The following is a 17,355-nucleotide window of genomic DNA, read 5'->3' on the forward strand; positions in this document are numbered from 1 at the left end:
CAGGGGGTCCTCTTCAGCCCTTTAACTGGTGTGCAGCCATGGCTGGTACAGCCAGCTCTGACCCAGCGGAACGAACTGTGCAAAGGAACAGCAGTTTCACTGGGAATGAGCACAGAAATGCTATACAGCTGTAGGCCATCAGCTACCTGACCCCTACTGAGAGCAACCACTGATGACCTGAAAACACAGTGAGCTGATGAAAAAGGAAAATTGGAAGACAGAGGATTAAAACAGAGTATTAAATTTAACTACATCTTTATTGAATTGTGCATATTCCATTGTATAATGATCTATATTGGGTATTCTATAATGTAGTATTTCTTTTGTCCTCTCTCATGCTTAAAAAAGTATATTTATACATATATTTATATATATTTATAATATGGCAAAGCTCCCCCCAACCTGAAGCTATCAGTCTCAAAGAGCTTTGATTTTATTTTTTTTTTTTTTTTTGGAAAGGGAAGAAGAGGGGAGGCAATCCCATGGAAAGATAAATGTGCAATTTTCTTTTTAAAGCAGTAAACATGAATGTATTTACAGCACTCAGCACAAGTTTGCTGCACAGACAAATCATCATTGCAATGACACTTCTTACACCTGCATCTCCAGTATTGTACAGAATATTCCCAGTGACTGGTAACAATTAGTGTAAGCCATAAACCAAACTGCTGCTCCAGCTCATTTCTGGTCCACTGCAGTCCACTAGGAGGCCTAAGATTTCCAATTACAACTTGTGACAAAACATTTAGTTTTTCTTTTAGAAGTACAAGCGCTATTGTGCTGCACCAAATCAGGCAGCAGGGTGCCATGGGCACAGCTGTGTTTGCTACACTGTCCTTTGCAAGTGTGTACCCACTTCCAGTGTTGGTTAAAGGCAAGGGACACATAACATCTAAGAGCGGCAACCCTGTTCTCTCACCAGACATGTGCTACACATCAGCAGTATGAGACCCCTGGCAACAAGAGACTGGTGTACACACATCTGCATACCTGGAATTTAGCTCAGAATGCATCTTTGGCATCTTGGGAAAGCTGGAAGGAAATTATTTTCCACTGTAGCAAATGGTTGAATTCCAAAATCTCCTAAAAGACAAGTTGCCTTCAAGCATTTAAATAAGGGGGGATAGTGTCCACAATCTTTTACTGACAATCCTTCTCACTCATTTCTACAGCACTAGTTCCTGTTCCTCCTGGTCTTCTACCTTCTCTAACTCCCCTTTACCCAAGATCCATCTACTGAGCAGAGAGCTCACTGAGTCCTTGCCCCACTGAGTGCCTCAGAGCACCAAATGATCATCATCCAAGTCATTATTTGCCCTGTGGTTGGTTAGTATCAATTAAAGTAATTTACACTCTGCGAGATAAGCATGTGTTTGTCATCTCATTTGCAGTTTAGTGTCTTAAACTTCTCAAAATTAGACCAAGCCTGTGTCACAGTATTAGTGAGTGCTGCCCCCTGCAACAAAACCCTGGTTTGGTCAGTCTTCATGGGCATTTTTTAATTGAAGGAAAGAAAGTTCACAAAGGAAAGTTATTCAGTGTAGAAAAACAGAATTCCAAAATAAAGATTAAAATCCCACCAGCATGTGGCAAAAAACATCCAAGAGAAACTCCCCTGTAGTGTTCAGTCCTCTCTGGTTTGGAGTCTGCCCCAGTGGTGCAAGGGAATGAATGCAGAGCCCAACAGCAGGTGCCACAAATGGGCCCCAAAGTAGTAACTCACCTGCAGCTGAGTGTCACTGAGTATGTAATCTATACCTTAACATGCTAAAAGGAATAAAAAACCCCAGCAACCAAACTCCCATGTTCTGGCTGCATCCTCACCTTCTGCCAGGAATTCATACTGCAACTGATTTTAATATCACACTAGTTAAGTAATACTCATACTAGGACCCACTTATAATCTTACTTTGAATAAGATACAAATTTACCTGTGATGGTACCACTGTAGCAAAACAATTTGGTTCTATGCTGTTTTCTGTAAAAAGCAGAAAAATTCTCTTTTTGCCCTTCTGCTGTTGAAATGGCACTTTTGGTTCCTTAAACTGTGGAAAAAAAAAAATTTAACTGAGAGGAAGACTGGCCACTCTATCTCTGAGCTGATATGATTTATCTGGTTGTCTAAGGGCACAGAAAGAAGGAATTAGAAAACTTTCAAATGTGCAAGGCCCAGAACAGTAAACATTAAAATGCACTTGTTGAAAAAACTGCTTCCTCTCTCCTCAGACCTGAAAAAAAAAAAATCCAGGTACCTGCACTTTGTTTCCCTGATGTGTCACTCACTGTTGCCCTGCAGAGAACTGCAGAGTAATCTCAGGAGAGGAGCTCTTTGGCTTTGAGGTCTTCACCAAGTCAGAGCAGTCAGTGGTGATTTGCTGCAGGAGGAAACCACTGTGCAGGGTGAAGCAGGAAACTTCCTCTTCCATAGAAAATAAGAGAATTATTTAGACACTTGAGCCTTTCTCTCCCAGCTACAGCTGTTAAAAGACTAAACAGGACCCCTAGCACAGCCACCTGAAACATGCTGCCTGTGGTTTGCTTAGAACAATTTTTTTTAAAAACAGTATCTCATCTAAGCTTAGTGCTGCTAGAAGAGCCTAGTTTTCACTTTCAAAGCAACTCCCCAACACCTGAACTGTGATGTAATGGCTGAGAATAGCTCCCTGCTTTTTACACCTGGGCTGCAGGCACAGACACCTGGCTGAACAGGGCTCTGCTACTCGGAGGTGGATGCTATGCTGCATAGCAGAGGAGAAATGAAGACCAAATGTGGAAAAAACATACTAACAAACACAGCTGAGCCCTTTTTCAGCTGCCCTTGTAGGAACAGGGCTCCCCTAACACCCACCTTAACAAGTGACCAGCCTGTGCCCTGCCTCACATATTCCAACTCCAGCCATACACGTATTTTGGGATCAAAGCACTTTTGTGTCCAGAGTATGAACACTCAGCCTTCACATGCCCATTTTAACAGTGCCCAAAGTATTACTGCCCATGTTTGTAGCAGGAAGCCTCTTCCTGGGTGTCTGAAATCCAGCCCCTCAATTTTCTGATTTAATAAATATTATGGTGCAGTTATGAGATGACTGCACATGGGGGAAAATAACTTACTTGCAAAATAAGCTGTAAATATTTACTGTCACAAAACCAGTAAACATACCAGAAAAGCAAGTTACAATGGGAGGTATCTCATAACTTGAAAAGGCAACCAGATTTTCTGAACCATGCTGTAGCCAAATTTCCATGCTCAGTCGAGAGAAAACAAGCAGCAGGCGCTCAGTGGATGACTACTGCCTTAGGAAGGAAACTGTAACTAGAAGGAATACAGGGTACCACCTTTGCTGACATAAATTCTTTTTGCTGCAGGCTTAGGAGTTACACAGCTGTCTCCCAGCAAGCTGCGGGCAGCCTGCAGTAGTAAGCATGGATTAATTACCTAGGGAGAGATACCGGGGATATGAATGTGAGCACAGGAAAACAAGAACAAAGCACAAATGCCTCTAAAGAAATGGCACTCAAAACATTGGTGTGCCAACTCCAAAGCCCAGAGGTACCCGCACCAAATGAACTAAAGTAAAAGGGCTGGAACTGACACACACCAGTGAGGCTGTTGGGGAAAAGAAAAGCAGGTGGGGCAAGCAGAATTCCCTGACTGCTCTCACCTGGAGCACACACTGCCTCAGCCCAGGTGCATCTTGCCAGGAGCAGGAGAATGTGCCCACTTACCCGTCACCGCTAAGGGCCGAGCAGTTTCGGCTGCAGCGAGCACCTTTTGCCCGCTGGTGTGTCTGAGCCCCAGGAGCTGCACACACGAAAAAGCAGCAAGAGGACCAACGGTGAAAATTACAGCACCCGTGAGCTGCAGTATAGCTTAACAACCCTCCTGTGAAGTTAGTCACCAGCTACACTGAGCATGCTTAAAATCAACAATGCAAATGCTTTTAAGGACACTTTGTAAGCACAAAAATAGTACAAACAAAACTTGGTGAACAATTTGAAAGATACAAAAAAGTGCCTTTCCATAGCAGTGCTTTAAAAATGCACACAATGGTATATACTCTTATTGCTCAAAAAATCTAGTCTGAAATATTAAAACAATTTCCAGAGGTGCTGAAACAGATTTTTAAAAAATCATATGAAACAGGTCAGCAGAGACAGCACCACTAATTTTTCTCTTTTCATGATGCACCTATTTAAAACTATATAGTTATAGATGTGTAATTTTCCACCTCAAATTAGCAAAACTTTTTTTCCTATTCATAAAATATTCACAAAGACATTTATTTCACTATTTGGCTAAAAAAACCCAAAACAACAACAACTTTATAAAAAAAAGGAATGGGGGACACTGTCACAATATTTCTTAAATGTATCATTCTGAATTACTCTAATGAGAGATCAGTTTATATTGGTTTTACACATGTGAGGGTAACTGCCAGGTCAAGCTTCTTTGTTTCATTCTTTGGGAAAAAGAAAGCATTTCAAGTTTGTTTTTGGAGAAAAAGTATGCAAAAATGAAATTATTTGCCCTATGAGCCTATTGACAGTATCCCCATGGTGACAAGGGAGGCAGTAAAAGCTGAAGATGGCGTAGTTACAGTCCAAGTATTTTAGTTTTACAAAGGCCCACCACCCTGCAAGGAATGTGCAATGATACATAACACCACTTACACTGCCTTATCACAAGGTCTGTGGGTCAGACTGTACAATCAAGCTACTGAAGTAGCTACTGAAGAAAAAAGGACTGTCATAATCGATCTGGTGATCAATATCGGTGACTAACAAGAAACCAAGCAAATCAATAGTCTGTTTTCTACTCATATGGGCCCTTAGATGAAATTCCTAGCGAATGTTATTGCCTCTTTAAGGTTGTTTTATTTCCAGTCTTCTTCCTTGACTGCTAGAAGTGCAACTTTGTAATAAACAGGTTAATGCACTGGTCACAGTCTCTGGCAGGTCAAAGAGAGCGAGTTCCTACTCTCCTTGTCCTGAAATTGCTGCTCCCTTCTCTCTTTCCAGAAAGGAAAGTTTCCTGAAAATTTCTAATCAGTTACAAACAATACTTTCTTTACACATTTCCAGACGCTTGTTTTTGTGAAGACACTGCATCTTACCAGACACAGACCAGGTGAGACTGGACACTGTGCATGCCTGCGTGAGCACACAGTGCTTTCTACAGAAACCTACCTGTTCATTCAGGGTAAGAGTTACACGGACAGCTCACGGATCGGCGTGGGTCAGCCTTGGGGGTTGGCAGGATTTTCGACTGCAGGAGTCCTGGCAGCTTTCAGAAGGGGTTAACAAAAATATATTCATCTTGAGCTATAGAAACAAATGATTGAGCCTACTAACAGTTAGAATGCATAATGGTTTGGAATATATATATTTATCCTACTTAGCTGAATGGACAAGTAAGTTTGAAATAATTTGTATCGGTGTATACTTTTATACTATTTGAAAGGAGGGGGAGGCTCTTTATAGTATAAATATATTTCACTCCAGCCCACTATATATAAAATCTATTTCTTTCCTCTGAACATACTCATTTTCAGTAGTATTATGACCAGAATGTTTTGGTATGTTGCATCTGTACTTTTCAATCAATGGACAATGTACAGTTACCAGCTGAACACCTCAGCTTTGCAGAATTTACCCACCACAAACTGCTGAGAAGTTTGTGGGTTTAGGTTTTTTATTTCCTTTCTTTAAAGTGCCCCCTACATCTCCATCTTTATGGTAAGATTTGACCAGTTAGAGTCCGATTCCAGATAATATACTGACTGAAACAATAAATACGGTTCTACAAAAACATTCTGGTTATCTTCTATAATTGCGACGAAATAGATCACAATATATTATATACCTACACTTATAATACATGCACAAACATGTCTCACGTGGACAGACACTACAAAAAAAGTATCTCCCTCCCCCTCCCCTAAATGCAGAAAAAGAAAATGAGGGGTTTGGTCCAATCCGTAAGAAGGGTAAAAGTAACTGAAAGGATGAAGCCAACACCTCTCTACCCACTTTTCCCAGTAAAGTATCAACACCCCTAAGCCTCCAAATTTTTAACCTAGCCATGGAAGGGGAATGTCTTTACATTTAGCCATAGCTGCAGTTTGAGATCACCTCTTTTAATGGGGCTATCATCCACATCCCCACATCCTCTCCATGTGCACAAGACCACAGGCTGGCTGATCACAGAGCAGCCCACAAGTCATGGAGAGCACTGGCCCTGGGGACTGACTACCAGTCCCGTGACAGCTTGGTGTTCTGATCCCTTTTGGGGGGTGCGGGGGGTGGCCCCCTCCGTAACGTTGCATAGCCAGATATATGACTGCCCCCAAAGCTGCTGGTCTTCTGCTGGTCAGCCAGCAGCTCTGGTGGGGGTGGAGGCAGGGCCATGTCGTCCATGGTGGCGGTGGGCTCTGTTCTGGACATCCGTGCGGAGGAGAGGGAGCCATGCCGGGTGATGGATTTCCGCTGCAGCGTCCGGTTGAGGTCTGCCAGGAATCCCGGCTGAACGCTAAGGCTGGACTTGGGTGACGTGGGCACTTGTGGGCCGGCTGACCCTGGGGGCTCTGCGACCTCCGCCTGTGTCAGTCGGGTGCTGTCGTTCCGCTTGGGGCGTGTGGGTGGTGGGGCTTTTTTCACAGATGGTTTTGACCACGCCTGTGGCTGGGGATTTACAACGGCGACTTTTGGGGAGGTGCTGCCTGAAAACACAGATGGAATTTCTACTGGAGGGGGAGGAAGATCTATTTCAGGTGGTGGTGGTGGGAAGTCTGAATCGGATGGTGGTGAAGGGAATTCTACCACAGGTTCCTTTCCAGACACACTCGGAGCAGAAGCCTTGGCTGGGATCCCACCCTGTGGAAGGACAATGGGCAGACCAGATAGGTTGAGCTTTCCTGGCTTCGGAGGGGCTGGAGGAGGTGATGACTCCTTGGAAGGAGATCCTGACGGCTCTGGTGAGTGTGCAAATTTGCTGACAAGGCGGTCCACTGAAGGCCTCTTGGACTCATGGTACTCAGTGGAGCTTGTGGACTTGATGCTGGAGTTGCGCTGAGGTGTTGGAGGCGGTTTCTTCCCTCCAGGGCTTGATGTCTTGCCGGCCTTTTTGACTGGAGACCCTGATTTGTCAGGTGGGGGAGAACCTGCAGAGGAAGCTGGGGAAGGAGGTGGAGGAGGAAATACTAAGCTGCTCTCTGGTGGAGGAGGTGGGAAATCTGGGGAGGGAGCAGCAGCAGGCTGCCATTTGGGCTTTGCCTTCACTGCTGGGGGTGACTGTGGAGCCACACTCAGTGGAAGGGGTTTCAGAGGCTGGGGCTCAGTGGCAGGTGGTGTGGGAGGAGGGGGGAACTGGCTGACTATCTGCTTCACCACCGATGGCACCGGGGACTGAGGGGATGGAGGAGGCTTTACTGAGAAACTCTGCTGCTTTGGGAACGTTGCAGGGGGAGTGGGGCCAGGAGGGGCTGGGGGCAGAGGAGGCACCTGGGAAGAAGTGACACTTGGTTGTTTCTTTATCGCAAGGGGCAAGGGTGCAGTCAGAGGGGGAGGGATGTGTGTGACCCCAGGTGACGCCACCTTCCCACTAGGCTGAGGGGGCAGAGCTGCCATGACAGGCTTTGGGGGTGCCTGGGGTGGCGGGGGGGCAGGCACAGGAGGAGGCGGCGGTGGCAACGAGGAGGCGACAGTAGCCTGGCTTATATTTGGTTGAACCTGATGTATCTTGGGGGGCGGTGGTGGCGGCGTGAACTGCGGCACAGAGGGGGCGCACGGTGCCGGCTTCAGCTGCGCCATGGCCGAGCCCGGGGTGGGCGGCGGCGGCGGGGGCGGGGGAGGCGGCATGACCCCGTTGGGGGGCACCAGGATCTGAGGCTTTGCCGAGGGCGGGGGCGGCGGCGGGGGCTGCTGTGCAGCGGGGGCTTTGGAGAAAGGGCCGCCGTGCTGGGCCGCGTTCTGCAGCCGGGTGATGGTGCTGTACTTGACGAACATGGTGGCGGGCGAGCCCGCGGACGGGGCGGCCTGGCTGGGCAGGGGCGGCGGCGGCGGCGGTGGGGGCGGCGGGGGCGGAGGGGGCGGGGGCGGCGGCGGCGGCAGCGGCGGGGACGGCTGCGATGCTGTGTAGGGGGTCACGGCTTTCGTCTGCGGGGACACGGGAGCTGCGACAGACACCAAGGGCCGACCTGCAGGCTCCACTCGGGCCTAAGGGGAAGGGATTTTTAGTCGAAGTGGAAAGGGAGAAAAAGAAGAGAGAGGGAAGGAGGGAGAGAGGAAAAGAGACAAAGAGATTATAAAGTCAAGGTCTAAATGTGCCCAACATTAAAAATAAAGTGGCGGATTACAGCATGCAAGAATTATTAGCAAAACACTGGAGCAAGAGACAATTCCATACACTGACAAGCCTGGACCATGCAAGGGGATGGGGCAGGCCGGGACGGGAGCCTGCAAAAATCGGTGGAGCCAGTTCTGCTCCACACGATGCCAAGTGACAGAGGGAAAATATGCCAGCCTCGTTACTTCTGTGGGACAGGCAGTGGGACCCAGTGAGAATTACTGGCTTCCTCTGGGCGAGCGTAATGACCCAAACAGAGCCACCCCAAAGCACCCCAGGCCATGACAGAGCCAGAGCAGAGACTCTGTGGACATCTCAGCTCAGTAGGACTGGAATCAAACCACACACGGTCTCCCAGAGCATGTAAATCCTTACATCTGTTAGTTCAGGCCTTACACTGTAAATGCAGAAATCCTTAACTGCTCTAAAACACACTGAGAGCAATCTCTGCACTGAGATATTTTTCCTTCATGTGCTCTGTTATCCAGGACTGGCAAGGAAAAAATAGGGAGAAAAGAAGGAGAACCAAGTTTTTCTAGGGAAATTTACCCAGAAGGAAATGTTTAGAAATCTGCAAAACAAAGTGAACTTGGGAAAGGAAAGTTACACATGCAACTCATATGTTAAGCAGAAAAAATAAGGAAAAACAGAGAAAAGCTGACTAATGGAAGGATCAGTGGGAAAGCAGCAGGCAGTATTTTAGTCTACTCATAGGGATGTGCTCAAGTTAAGTTGTTTCTCAAAAACTGTAAGCCTACTTTAGTCTTAAAACAATAATTGCATTACTCAAATTTTTAAACATCCTCCTAATACAAAGTGTTTTGGCTACAAGCCAAGTTGTGAATTTCACATTGCACAGCCTAGAAACATGCATTAGAAATACACCACCACCATGGCAACTGACCACACTGGGTACCTATACCTTATTAGTAGGTACTTTGCAATAAGTTAGCCCAATTATGCTCATCTGCACGGGAAGAGCACATTTACATATTGCTTTGTTCTAAACACAGGTGCACAGTGTCTGTATGTGCAGAACTCCACCAAAAGGATTAGAGTCAGAAGCAATAAACAGTGATTTTAAAACAAAACAGGGTGTGCCTCTACCTGTCACATTAGGTTTGGAAGGCAAGAATATTAACAGGTCTGGAACTAAATCAAGGTGTTCACATTACAAAACAGAAATCTTGATGTCTTGCAAGTGTTAGTCTGTAAATTACCATTCTCCCAATCACCCAAGGTTAATGAATTTTCAATTAGCACCACCTGACCTTAATTGTGCCCTGTATAAGGCACCATGGGTGTGCTGCCCTTAGTTGTGCTGAGCTTCACTTTTGACACCTGAGACAGCAAAAGGCAACAGGAAAAATAAAGGCGGCATAAAAGAGACAGAGGGAGATGAAGGCATAACAGAATAGCTATAGCTGCCCCTGAGTGGCAAGACCTTGGGGAATCTTGTATTTGTCCTTAAAGCAGACACAGTGAGCATGCATTTGGGTATTTGTTGTAGCATACCATTTGAAATAATGTGTTCGAAATCTAACAAGCAAAATGAGTCTTAATGAGCTCTTCACTGCCCAGCTGGGAACAAATGAATAAAATATTATTTGGGCAAAGAGCAGGCTTTCAAAATATGAAGTAGATGCATTATCTGCATTTTGGGAAAAGTTTTTCTTAATCTTCTTAATATTTGAAAGAGGGAGGTGTTTTCCTTATAGCCATTGAAGACAGTCATCTTCACAGTGAACAAATTAAACACTCAGGACAGGGAAAAGACTATTATGCATCCCAGGGGATGGGGGAGCCCCTCCCATCTCCACAGAATCAAATTAAATTTAAACCTCCAGAAACATTCTGTGATACTTTGTTTACAGAAAAACCTTGACAGAGATTCATTTGTCCTTTTTTATGTCCTTATAATTACATTATGTCCTTCCGTGTATCTTGAGAAATTATGTATCACATACTAGCAATTCCTATTTGTAACATGCATCTTCATGACTATCTGGAATTCTAAAAAAATGCTATTCTAAATACATGCATAAAAGATCTCTTTTTATATCAACTGTGCCTTTTAATTTTTTTTGTTTGTTTTGTTTTTTAGATATTTTTTCCCAAGAAAACAAACTTTTGCAATTGAACTGTTTGCCATCTCTTTTCCCATGCTTTTGGACTGGTTAGCAAATTTAAGTCTAATATGACAGATCTCTAGAAATCTCTGTATGTTTTCGACTTCAAGAAATTGTTGCAAACTGGTAAATAAGAGAGAAGTGGGCAGAACTCACCCATTATTAATTTGTTGAGGCACTAGTACAGCACCCTGGCTGGAAAGAGCACCAATGCCATCTCCCTGCGGAGACACAGCATGCTCTCTTCTGCCCTGCTTGCCCAGGGGAATGAGCCAAGGCTGACAAGGTGGGAGACAGCTGTTGCACAAGGGGAAGGGACATGCAGGAAAGTTCTCCACTAGGCAGCAACCTGCCCACATGAACTTCTTAAGCCAAGAAAGCACTGTAGCAAAGCTGCCCCTGAGGTAACTGGAGACTAATCTGACTAAAGCACATGGCAGTATCACTGTTAACACCTTCTCATGGAAATTACAATTCTTCAACACAGCTGTTGTCTTTCTTGCCACACAGTTAACATTTTCCACTGCCAGTCTGATTTCCTAGTCATTCAAGTTCCCCAGGCCAGAATTACACTGTAGTTTCACTGAAAGTCAGTTTTTCACCAATTCATTCAATCGTTTAACACAGCTTCTCTAAGTTTACACAGTCCATTTAATTTGGGTTCTTTGGAAATTTTAGGGCAATCCATTTACCTGAGTTACGTATGAGGTGAAGAAATATACCTTTTCTTGGACTTGCAGAAAGGAATTCAAATGGATGAAATCTTGATACATGGGTGGCCCTCAACAGGAAGCATTCTGAATATTTTATTTTTAACATGGCTTTAATCAGGTAGCATAAAAAATCTTGGGTTTAATTAGATGAGCAATTGCCAGCAGTACTACAGACTTGATGAAAAACAACAGTAACCCCAAGGCAGTGAACTTTAAACTTTTGCTTAAAAATCTCATAGTGAGTGTACATAGCAGCAGTATTTACACTGAACCCAAGACTTGAGGAAACAGTAAAATAATCATTCTCACAGCAGTACTCTCTCATCTCTGTTGGACACCTGCTAGCAAATGCCCCATCTTGTGCAGCTCACTCCTGCAGAAATGATGCACCTTATACCCACACAGAAGCCATCTGCTTATGGACATGCACCACATGTTGCACTCATGCAGTAGAAAAATTTGGACCACAATTTAGCAAGCTACATTCCTTGACTCAGTACTACGTTACTATTAGAATCAAACAACTTCCAAGCCAGCAGGCACTGCAAAGAAGTTATGAATCCCAAAGGATGCAGCCGTGTCAGCTTCCACATATGCTTTCTCATTTGAAAAGATGATGTGTTATCTTTAGTTATTTATCTGAAACACCAGTGCCAGGCGTATTGACCTGTGGTTTTAGTTTTACAAAGCTTGCTTCTCTAGCTTGAACCTGAGGTCTGGGGAAGATTCAGAACTGACAGAAGTAATGACAGCTTCTCATAGTGCACTTCCACATGTAGCTGCTACAGTTAATGACATCAAGGCTGTTCAGGGACCTGGAGATTCCTTCATACCTGGCAACAAACCAGCTTCAGCAGAATTTCTGCTGTGCATGGAAATCTTCCCCAGGAACTACAACAGTTTACCACAGAAAGAACAGAAAACTAACCAAACCACAGCAGACCTGAGCCCCAGCCTCAATTGGCTAAAGTCTTTTGTAACTCTACCAGCAACAGGAGATACCACATCTGCCTTAATCCACAACAGCTGACAACATCAGTACTTTTGTTTTGACTATATCTGAGGTTACTGGTTCCATTTCCAACTAACATAACAGAAAAATTTTGAGTAAAAACTACTGAAGTACTTCAAAATATATATACCTGATTTCAGGCCCCAGTTATTCACATCTTTTCAAAGGAAAGATGTGGCTACTTAACTGGAGAAAAATCTTAGTGAAAGAATTTCATTCAACTTGTTAACAGCTTATCTTTTTATTTTGTGTTCATTCAACATTAGTAAAAAAGACTCTGTGAGAGGGGCTGTATAATGCCTTCAAAGAACAAAAAGCTTCTATGCACACAAATAAAAGAAAGAACAGAAAGTTGCAGGGCTGAATTACCTGAAGAAGTGAATCCTAAAAAAGCAATTATATAGCAGAGTAAATCAACCACATAAAACAGAGAAGAAATGCCACTCATGACAGAGTGGAAGAGGTACAATGCCCTGTCTCATACATTTTGTTGGGCGTTGGTTCTCAAATTAAAGTCTTCTTGTTACCTTGCTGGATTCCTCCAGTTGGGTGCCTCGTTTCCAGGCCTCAGAGAACATGGAGCTGACAATGCTTTGGGAACGGACATGTCCAGCTGTCTGGGTGTCAGAAACTCCACTGTCAGACTGATTAGAATGATTTGACTGAGATTCTGTTCAGAAAAAAAGTTAAGGAAGCGTTAGCATATGTTTCTGAATGTAAGAGTAATGTCAGTACGCTTATAACGCAACTCTGTGTGACTTGTCAAACTTGTCCCCAGAGGACACTGCTCCCAGTGCATAAGCTCTAGCTCACATCCAGGCCATTACCATCTGGAAAATAAAACAGTGCAACAGATGCCTGGTATTAACCAAACCTGAGGCTGCACAAGGATGAGGGCATGTCAGATACATTTCAAAGTAAAATCACACTGCAGCTGTATGGTCCTGAACCATGCCTCATCCCTGCACTTTGGGAAAAGCCCCATTTCATGCAGTGCACAAAGCCTGCTCTCTCCAGCACTCCCTCCCAGCACAACCTTAAAAATGGACCCTGGGCACAGGCTGTGGACAGGCAAACTGCACTAACCAAGGGAGGACACTGCCATTCCTCAACACAAGAGAAGGACAGGTGTGCATCCTGCAAGTAGCCAACACAGATGATGCTCTGGGTCCACAGGGTGTCTTGACAAAACAGCAGCAGGCACTGCCAGACCAATTTATGCAGCCTGGCACCAGCTTTCTGTGTAAGCCCAAACTGCTCTGGCACAGGTTGGAATGCAACTTTGGCAGAACATGCATGGTTGGTGGGCTGTGGCTCAGCTCCCTACAAGAATTGACACTTTATCAGAAAAACACCCAGCTTAGATGGAGGAATTGTCAGTAACCAAGAATTTATTGCTATGCCACACAGTTGAAACAACAAGATACCTTCCCAGTTAGGCTGCATTTTCTTAGCTCGTTCTTACAGGCTACTTTCTGAACCTGTCCAATTCAGTAGCATTACTTCCCAACTTCTATCTGTGGCAGACAAAACACCTTCACACAACAGCACATTTTCAATAAAGAACCTAGCCCCTGAAGGTTCTGAATAACCCATCAAAGCATCAGACAGCTCTGAACAATGGAATTACACTGTATAAACCATTTATTGATTTTTAAACTGTTACATGCAACAAGAAACCAGCCACAGTTCTGCTGAGAGATACACAGGAGCACATTAATGCAGATATGCACAATTTGACATGGGAACCAAAACAGCATTTTCAAAGTTTTCTCTAGAGATTGTTTGGATCTTTGCCTTTGGGCAGGGGCTATTTATCATTTTCCAATTTGAAATATGTCAGTCAACAAAGCAGTTTAAGAACTACATATATATGTTATATGCATCATTACAATATAAATGTTTTCAAATAGGTGAACATAGAGGCATCAGGAATTTGAAATGAGGTTTCCTCCTCTCAGTACAAGAAAAATATTGGTTTTTGGAGGTGAACAAGAAAGTGCCACATATTTCAAATACATACATCACTGCAAGTAATATAGCAAAACAGGCTTTAACCTGTATTATATATATACATACATGAATGTTATAGATAAAGTCTATGTTTTAGACCAAACATAGCATGAAAGACTTTGGAGAAAGAGTCCATTTCCTGCAATAGTCTCTCCCGAGGCATCCAGACAGCAGATGATAAAGGCAATTGAATCTTTGTATTATGAGATAGATAACATTGTTACCTGGCAAACTAGATGAGCTGGAGCCTGACTTGATACTGGAGCTAGACAAGGAGGTCCAGTCATATGCTGATTCTGTTCTCTTCAGTGCTTCCTGATAGTTCATGTATAGTTGCTTCCCGTACTAAGCAAAATGACAAACAAGTTTAACAACTCCATATAGGCTGTACACTCTTTTCAGACTGTTGAGCTCCACCTCCAGCTTCTCTACTACATCTTTCCTCCTGCCAGTCCCCCAAAGCAATACAGGCTCTATGTTAAGGAGTTCAGGCAATATTAATAGTATTAGTGAACTGCTGAAAGAAAGAAAAACAATTCATTTATGCTAGAAGAGAGAGTGTTAAGCAAGAAATGGCCCAAGGAATAAAGTAAGACAAGCTGAGGATCTTGGAAATCAACTCTATTTTCTAAATTCTCTTTTTTCATAAGCCTTCTGTTTTAAAATCTGAAAGGAGCTGGCTAAAATCTATTCATGATGTATGTCAGAACTGTCATGTGAAAAGAGTGCAGCAGAAACAAGAAGAAAAGGCTCCATTACTGAATTATTATAACGAAGTCTGATAATTTTGCTAAGGAATGAAAAATATAAGAGGATTTTACAATTCATATTCAGAATAGTTAAACAGAGGGAAGTCAGATTTACCATGTACTTTGCTAAGCAGCTGTAAATGGTTTTAAGGAGGTGATGACAACTACTCATGACAACGGCTTGAGACTGTCTGGGGATTACCTTAGCAATGCGGATGCCATTGATCCACTGGTGTAGAGTTCTTACATCATCACAGCAAAGATATTTGATATACTGGGACTTCTTCTGGATCTGAGGATGCTGCAGAAGAAATTGTACATTCTCATCAATGTTTTCATAGCTAGGAATGCAAGGAAAGCATTTATTTGTTGAGGTCTATACAGATAAACCTAATGCTGGAAGCTCTTCAATGGTAGTCTGTATTTAAGCCCACTTAAAAATGTTCCAGAATATTTCAGGAGGTGAATTTCATTAGGGATTGCTTCACATACACACTTGGCAGTGTGTCCTGCATGTACTGATTTTAAGTTTGAAACACCAAGAAAGGGCAAGTCTTTTACTATTTTAGGGCTGTAGTACTTTCTATCCACCAAGAGTCTTCTGTACCTATGGACTAACTCACCACTTGACAGAGACAACTGATAATTCGCCTTTCTCTCACACAAAAATTCCCCAAACCAGAGGAAAACAAACACACTGGTCTTCTCTGCCTTTGCAGACTTAAGTGAGACACTCCCCAAATGACATGCTGTTAAGCACAATTGCATTTTCAGCTTGTAGAGCTTTCAAAGTTTCCACCCTAGTGACACAGGGCTATCATCTGAAGATACTTGATGCTCTCACATGCATGCATAAAAAATGTAAAGGCACTGTATTTATCAATTCAGCAGTCAAGAAACAAAGGCATGCTTTTCAAAAATCAGACACTAGAAATCATTGGATGGACTATTCGGCTGTTTCCTGTCCATGCTGTAGAAGCTACAGGTCTCTCAGCTGCTGGGGTAAGTGGATACTCCAGTTCTAATCATTTCATCTGTTAGCTTACAGCTCAGTGACACTGTGGAGTTTTACTAGGGGATTGTAGATATTCAAGCTTTACTGAAGACTGTCTGAAATATATCAAAAAACTTTTAAGCTTTTTCACAATATTTTATCCTGTTGCCTTCCAACACAATTATTTTAAAATGAACATAATATGCTTATGTCCATAAACAAAATATTTATAACAAATTTTCTTATGACAGTAGATAGTTGTTTTCATGTTTCACTACCAGCCTCCTTCACACACATGTTGTATAATAAAGAAGAGTCTACAGAAGCAATACAATTACTTTGCTAACAAGCCAGCTTCTTCCTAGACTTGTTCAAAAATTTGGTTATATAGAAATAAAATAACTTCTCGGAAATCTGACATTTAGGATCAAGGAATTAACTTTATATACTAGCACACAAATGTTACATTTAACAATAGCACAGCAACTTGAGCACACTAAGTTTTGATATAAACTAAGGAGTGAAGATAAAGACAAATCCAGTCTGGACGTCAGTAGAGAATTGGACCTTCAGTTTGTATTTGCCATTCACCTGTCCCAGAGGAGATACTACCTTGCTTAGTGAGGCACAAAACTCTATTTCTATTTTAAAAACTGTGTGGTTTCTATACATTTGTACTAATTGAAAACATTGATGTAACATTATAAGAACTGATGAAGGCAGAACTGAATCCTACTTAATACAACAATTTGGTGATTCATCAGTTCCACACAGAAAGTTCAGCTTTACTTGGTGTAAATCTACTCCATTAATTTACTTAGGGACAATTCCTAAACATTTTGTCTTCATTAACATTACTATTAAATTTTATGTTCAGAATGGCAATAATTTTTTAAAAAAATCTACTTTGTGTGGTCAAAAAGGCTGAAAAAATAATTTAATATTAATCTGTTCAAATGATATAGACAAAAGTGACATGTAAGTAGAAAAGAATTTATTTATAAATTCAAAGAATTTATATATACCTACGAATACTGACATTTTTGTCTGCATTCAATGACCTATAAGAACATTAAAAGTACTTCCATTTTCAGCTGTGTACTTTCTCCAGTAATATCATGTTCCATATTTAATACTCAGTATCTCCAAGAAATGTTGCCCTGTCCAAGGGAAAATGAAGTTCTTTTTCAGGTAGTGGACTGGCAGCCACACACTCCAGGCACAGTAAATGGTCTAATGACATGTACAACACCACAGGAGCTCCAGAGCAGGGAGGGGAAAAGTGCAACTATAACCACCTCTTGTTCCTGGCACCATTTCAAATCCATGAAGACACACTACTTGCTGTGAACACAGTGTGAAAGTCTGTTTTAAAATAGCTTGGTACCCAGCTATCCTGCA

At 42.9% G+C, this 17,355-nt stretch overlaps 1 protein-coding gene across 5 annotated transcripts in view; it reads right to left on the reverse strand.

The window, feature by feature from the left end:
• Positions 1–238: 238 nt before the first annotated feature.
• The window catches only part of RAPH1 (Ras association (RalGDS/AF-6) and pleckstrin homology domains 1), an 85,351-nt gene continuing 68,234 nt past the window's right edge, over positions 239–17,355 (reverse strand). For 2 of the 5 annotated variants that reach the window (XM_058840226.1, XM_058840227.1), the window contains exons 11-14: positions 15,163–15,261; positions 14,436–14,556; positions 12,726–12,868; positions 239–8,214 (exon numbers count right to left, since the gene is read on the reverse strand). In XM_058840226.1, the coding sequence (XP_058696209.1) occupies positions 6,250–8,214; positions 12,726–12,868; positions 14,436–14,556; positions 15,163–15,261 (2,328 nt within the window). In that variant the 3' untranslated portion in view covers positions 239–6,249. Of the gene's footprint in view, positions 8,215–9,615; positions 9,686–12,432; positions 12,583–12,725; positions 12,869–14,435; positions 14,557–15,162; positions 15,262–17,355 lie in introns of those variants that run through there. The other 3 variants (XM_058840229.1, XM_058840231.1, XM_058840228.1) reach the window with 3 other exon arrangements.

This window comes from Poecile atricapillus, chromosome 5, assembly GCF_030490865.1.
Source record: "Poecile atricapillus isolate bPoeAtr1 chromosome 5, bPoeAtr1.hap1, whole genome shotgun sequence".
NCBI lineage: Eukaryota > Metazoa > Chordata > Aves > Passeriformes > Paridae > Poecile > Poecile atricapillus.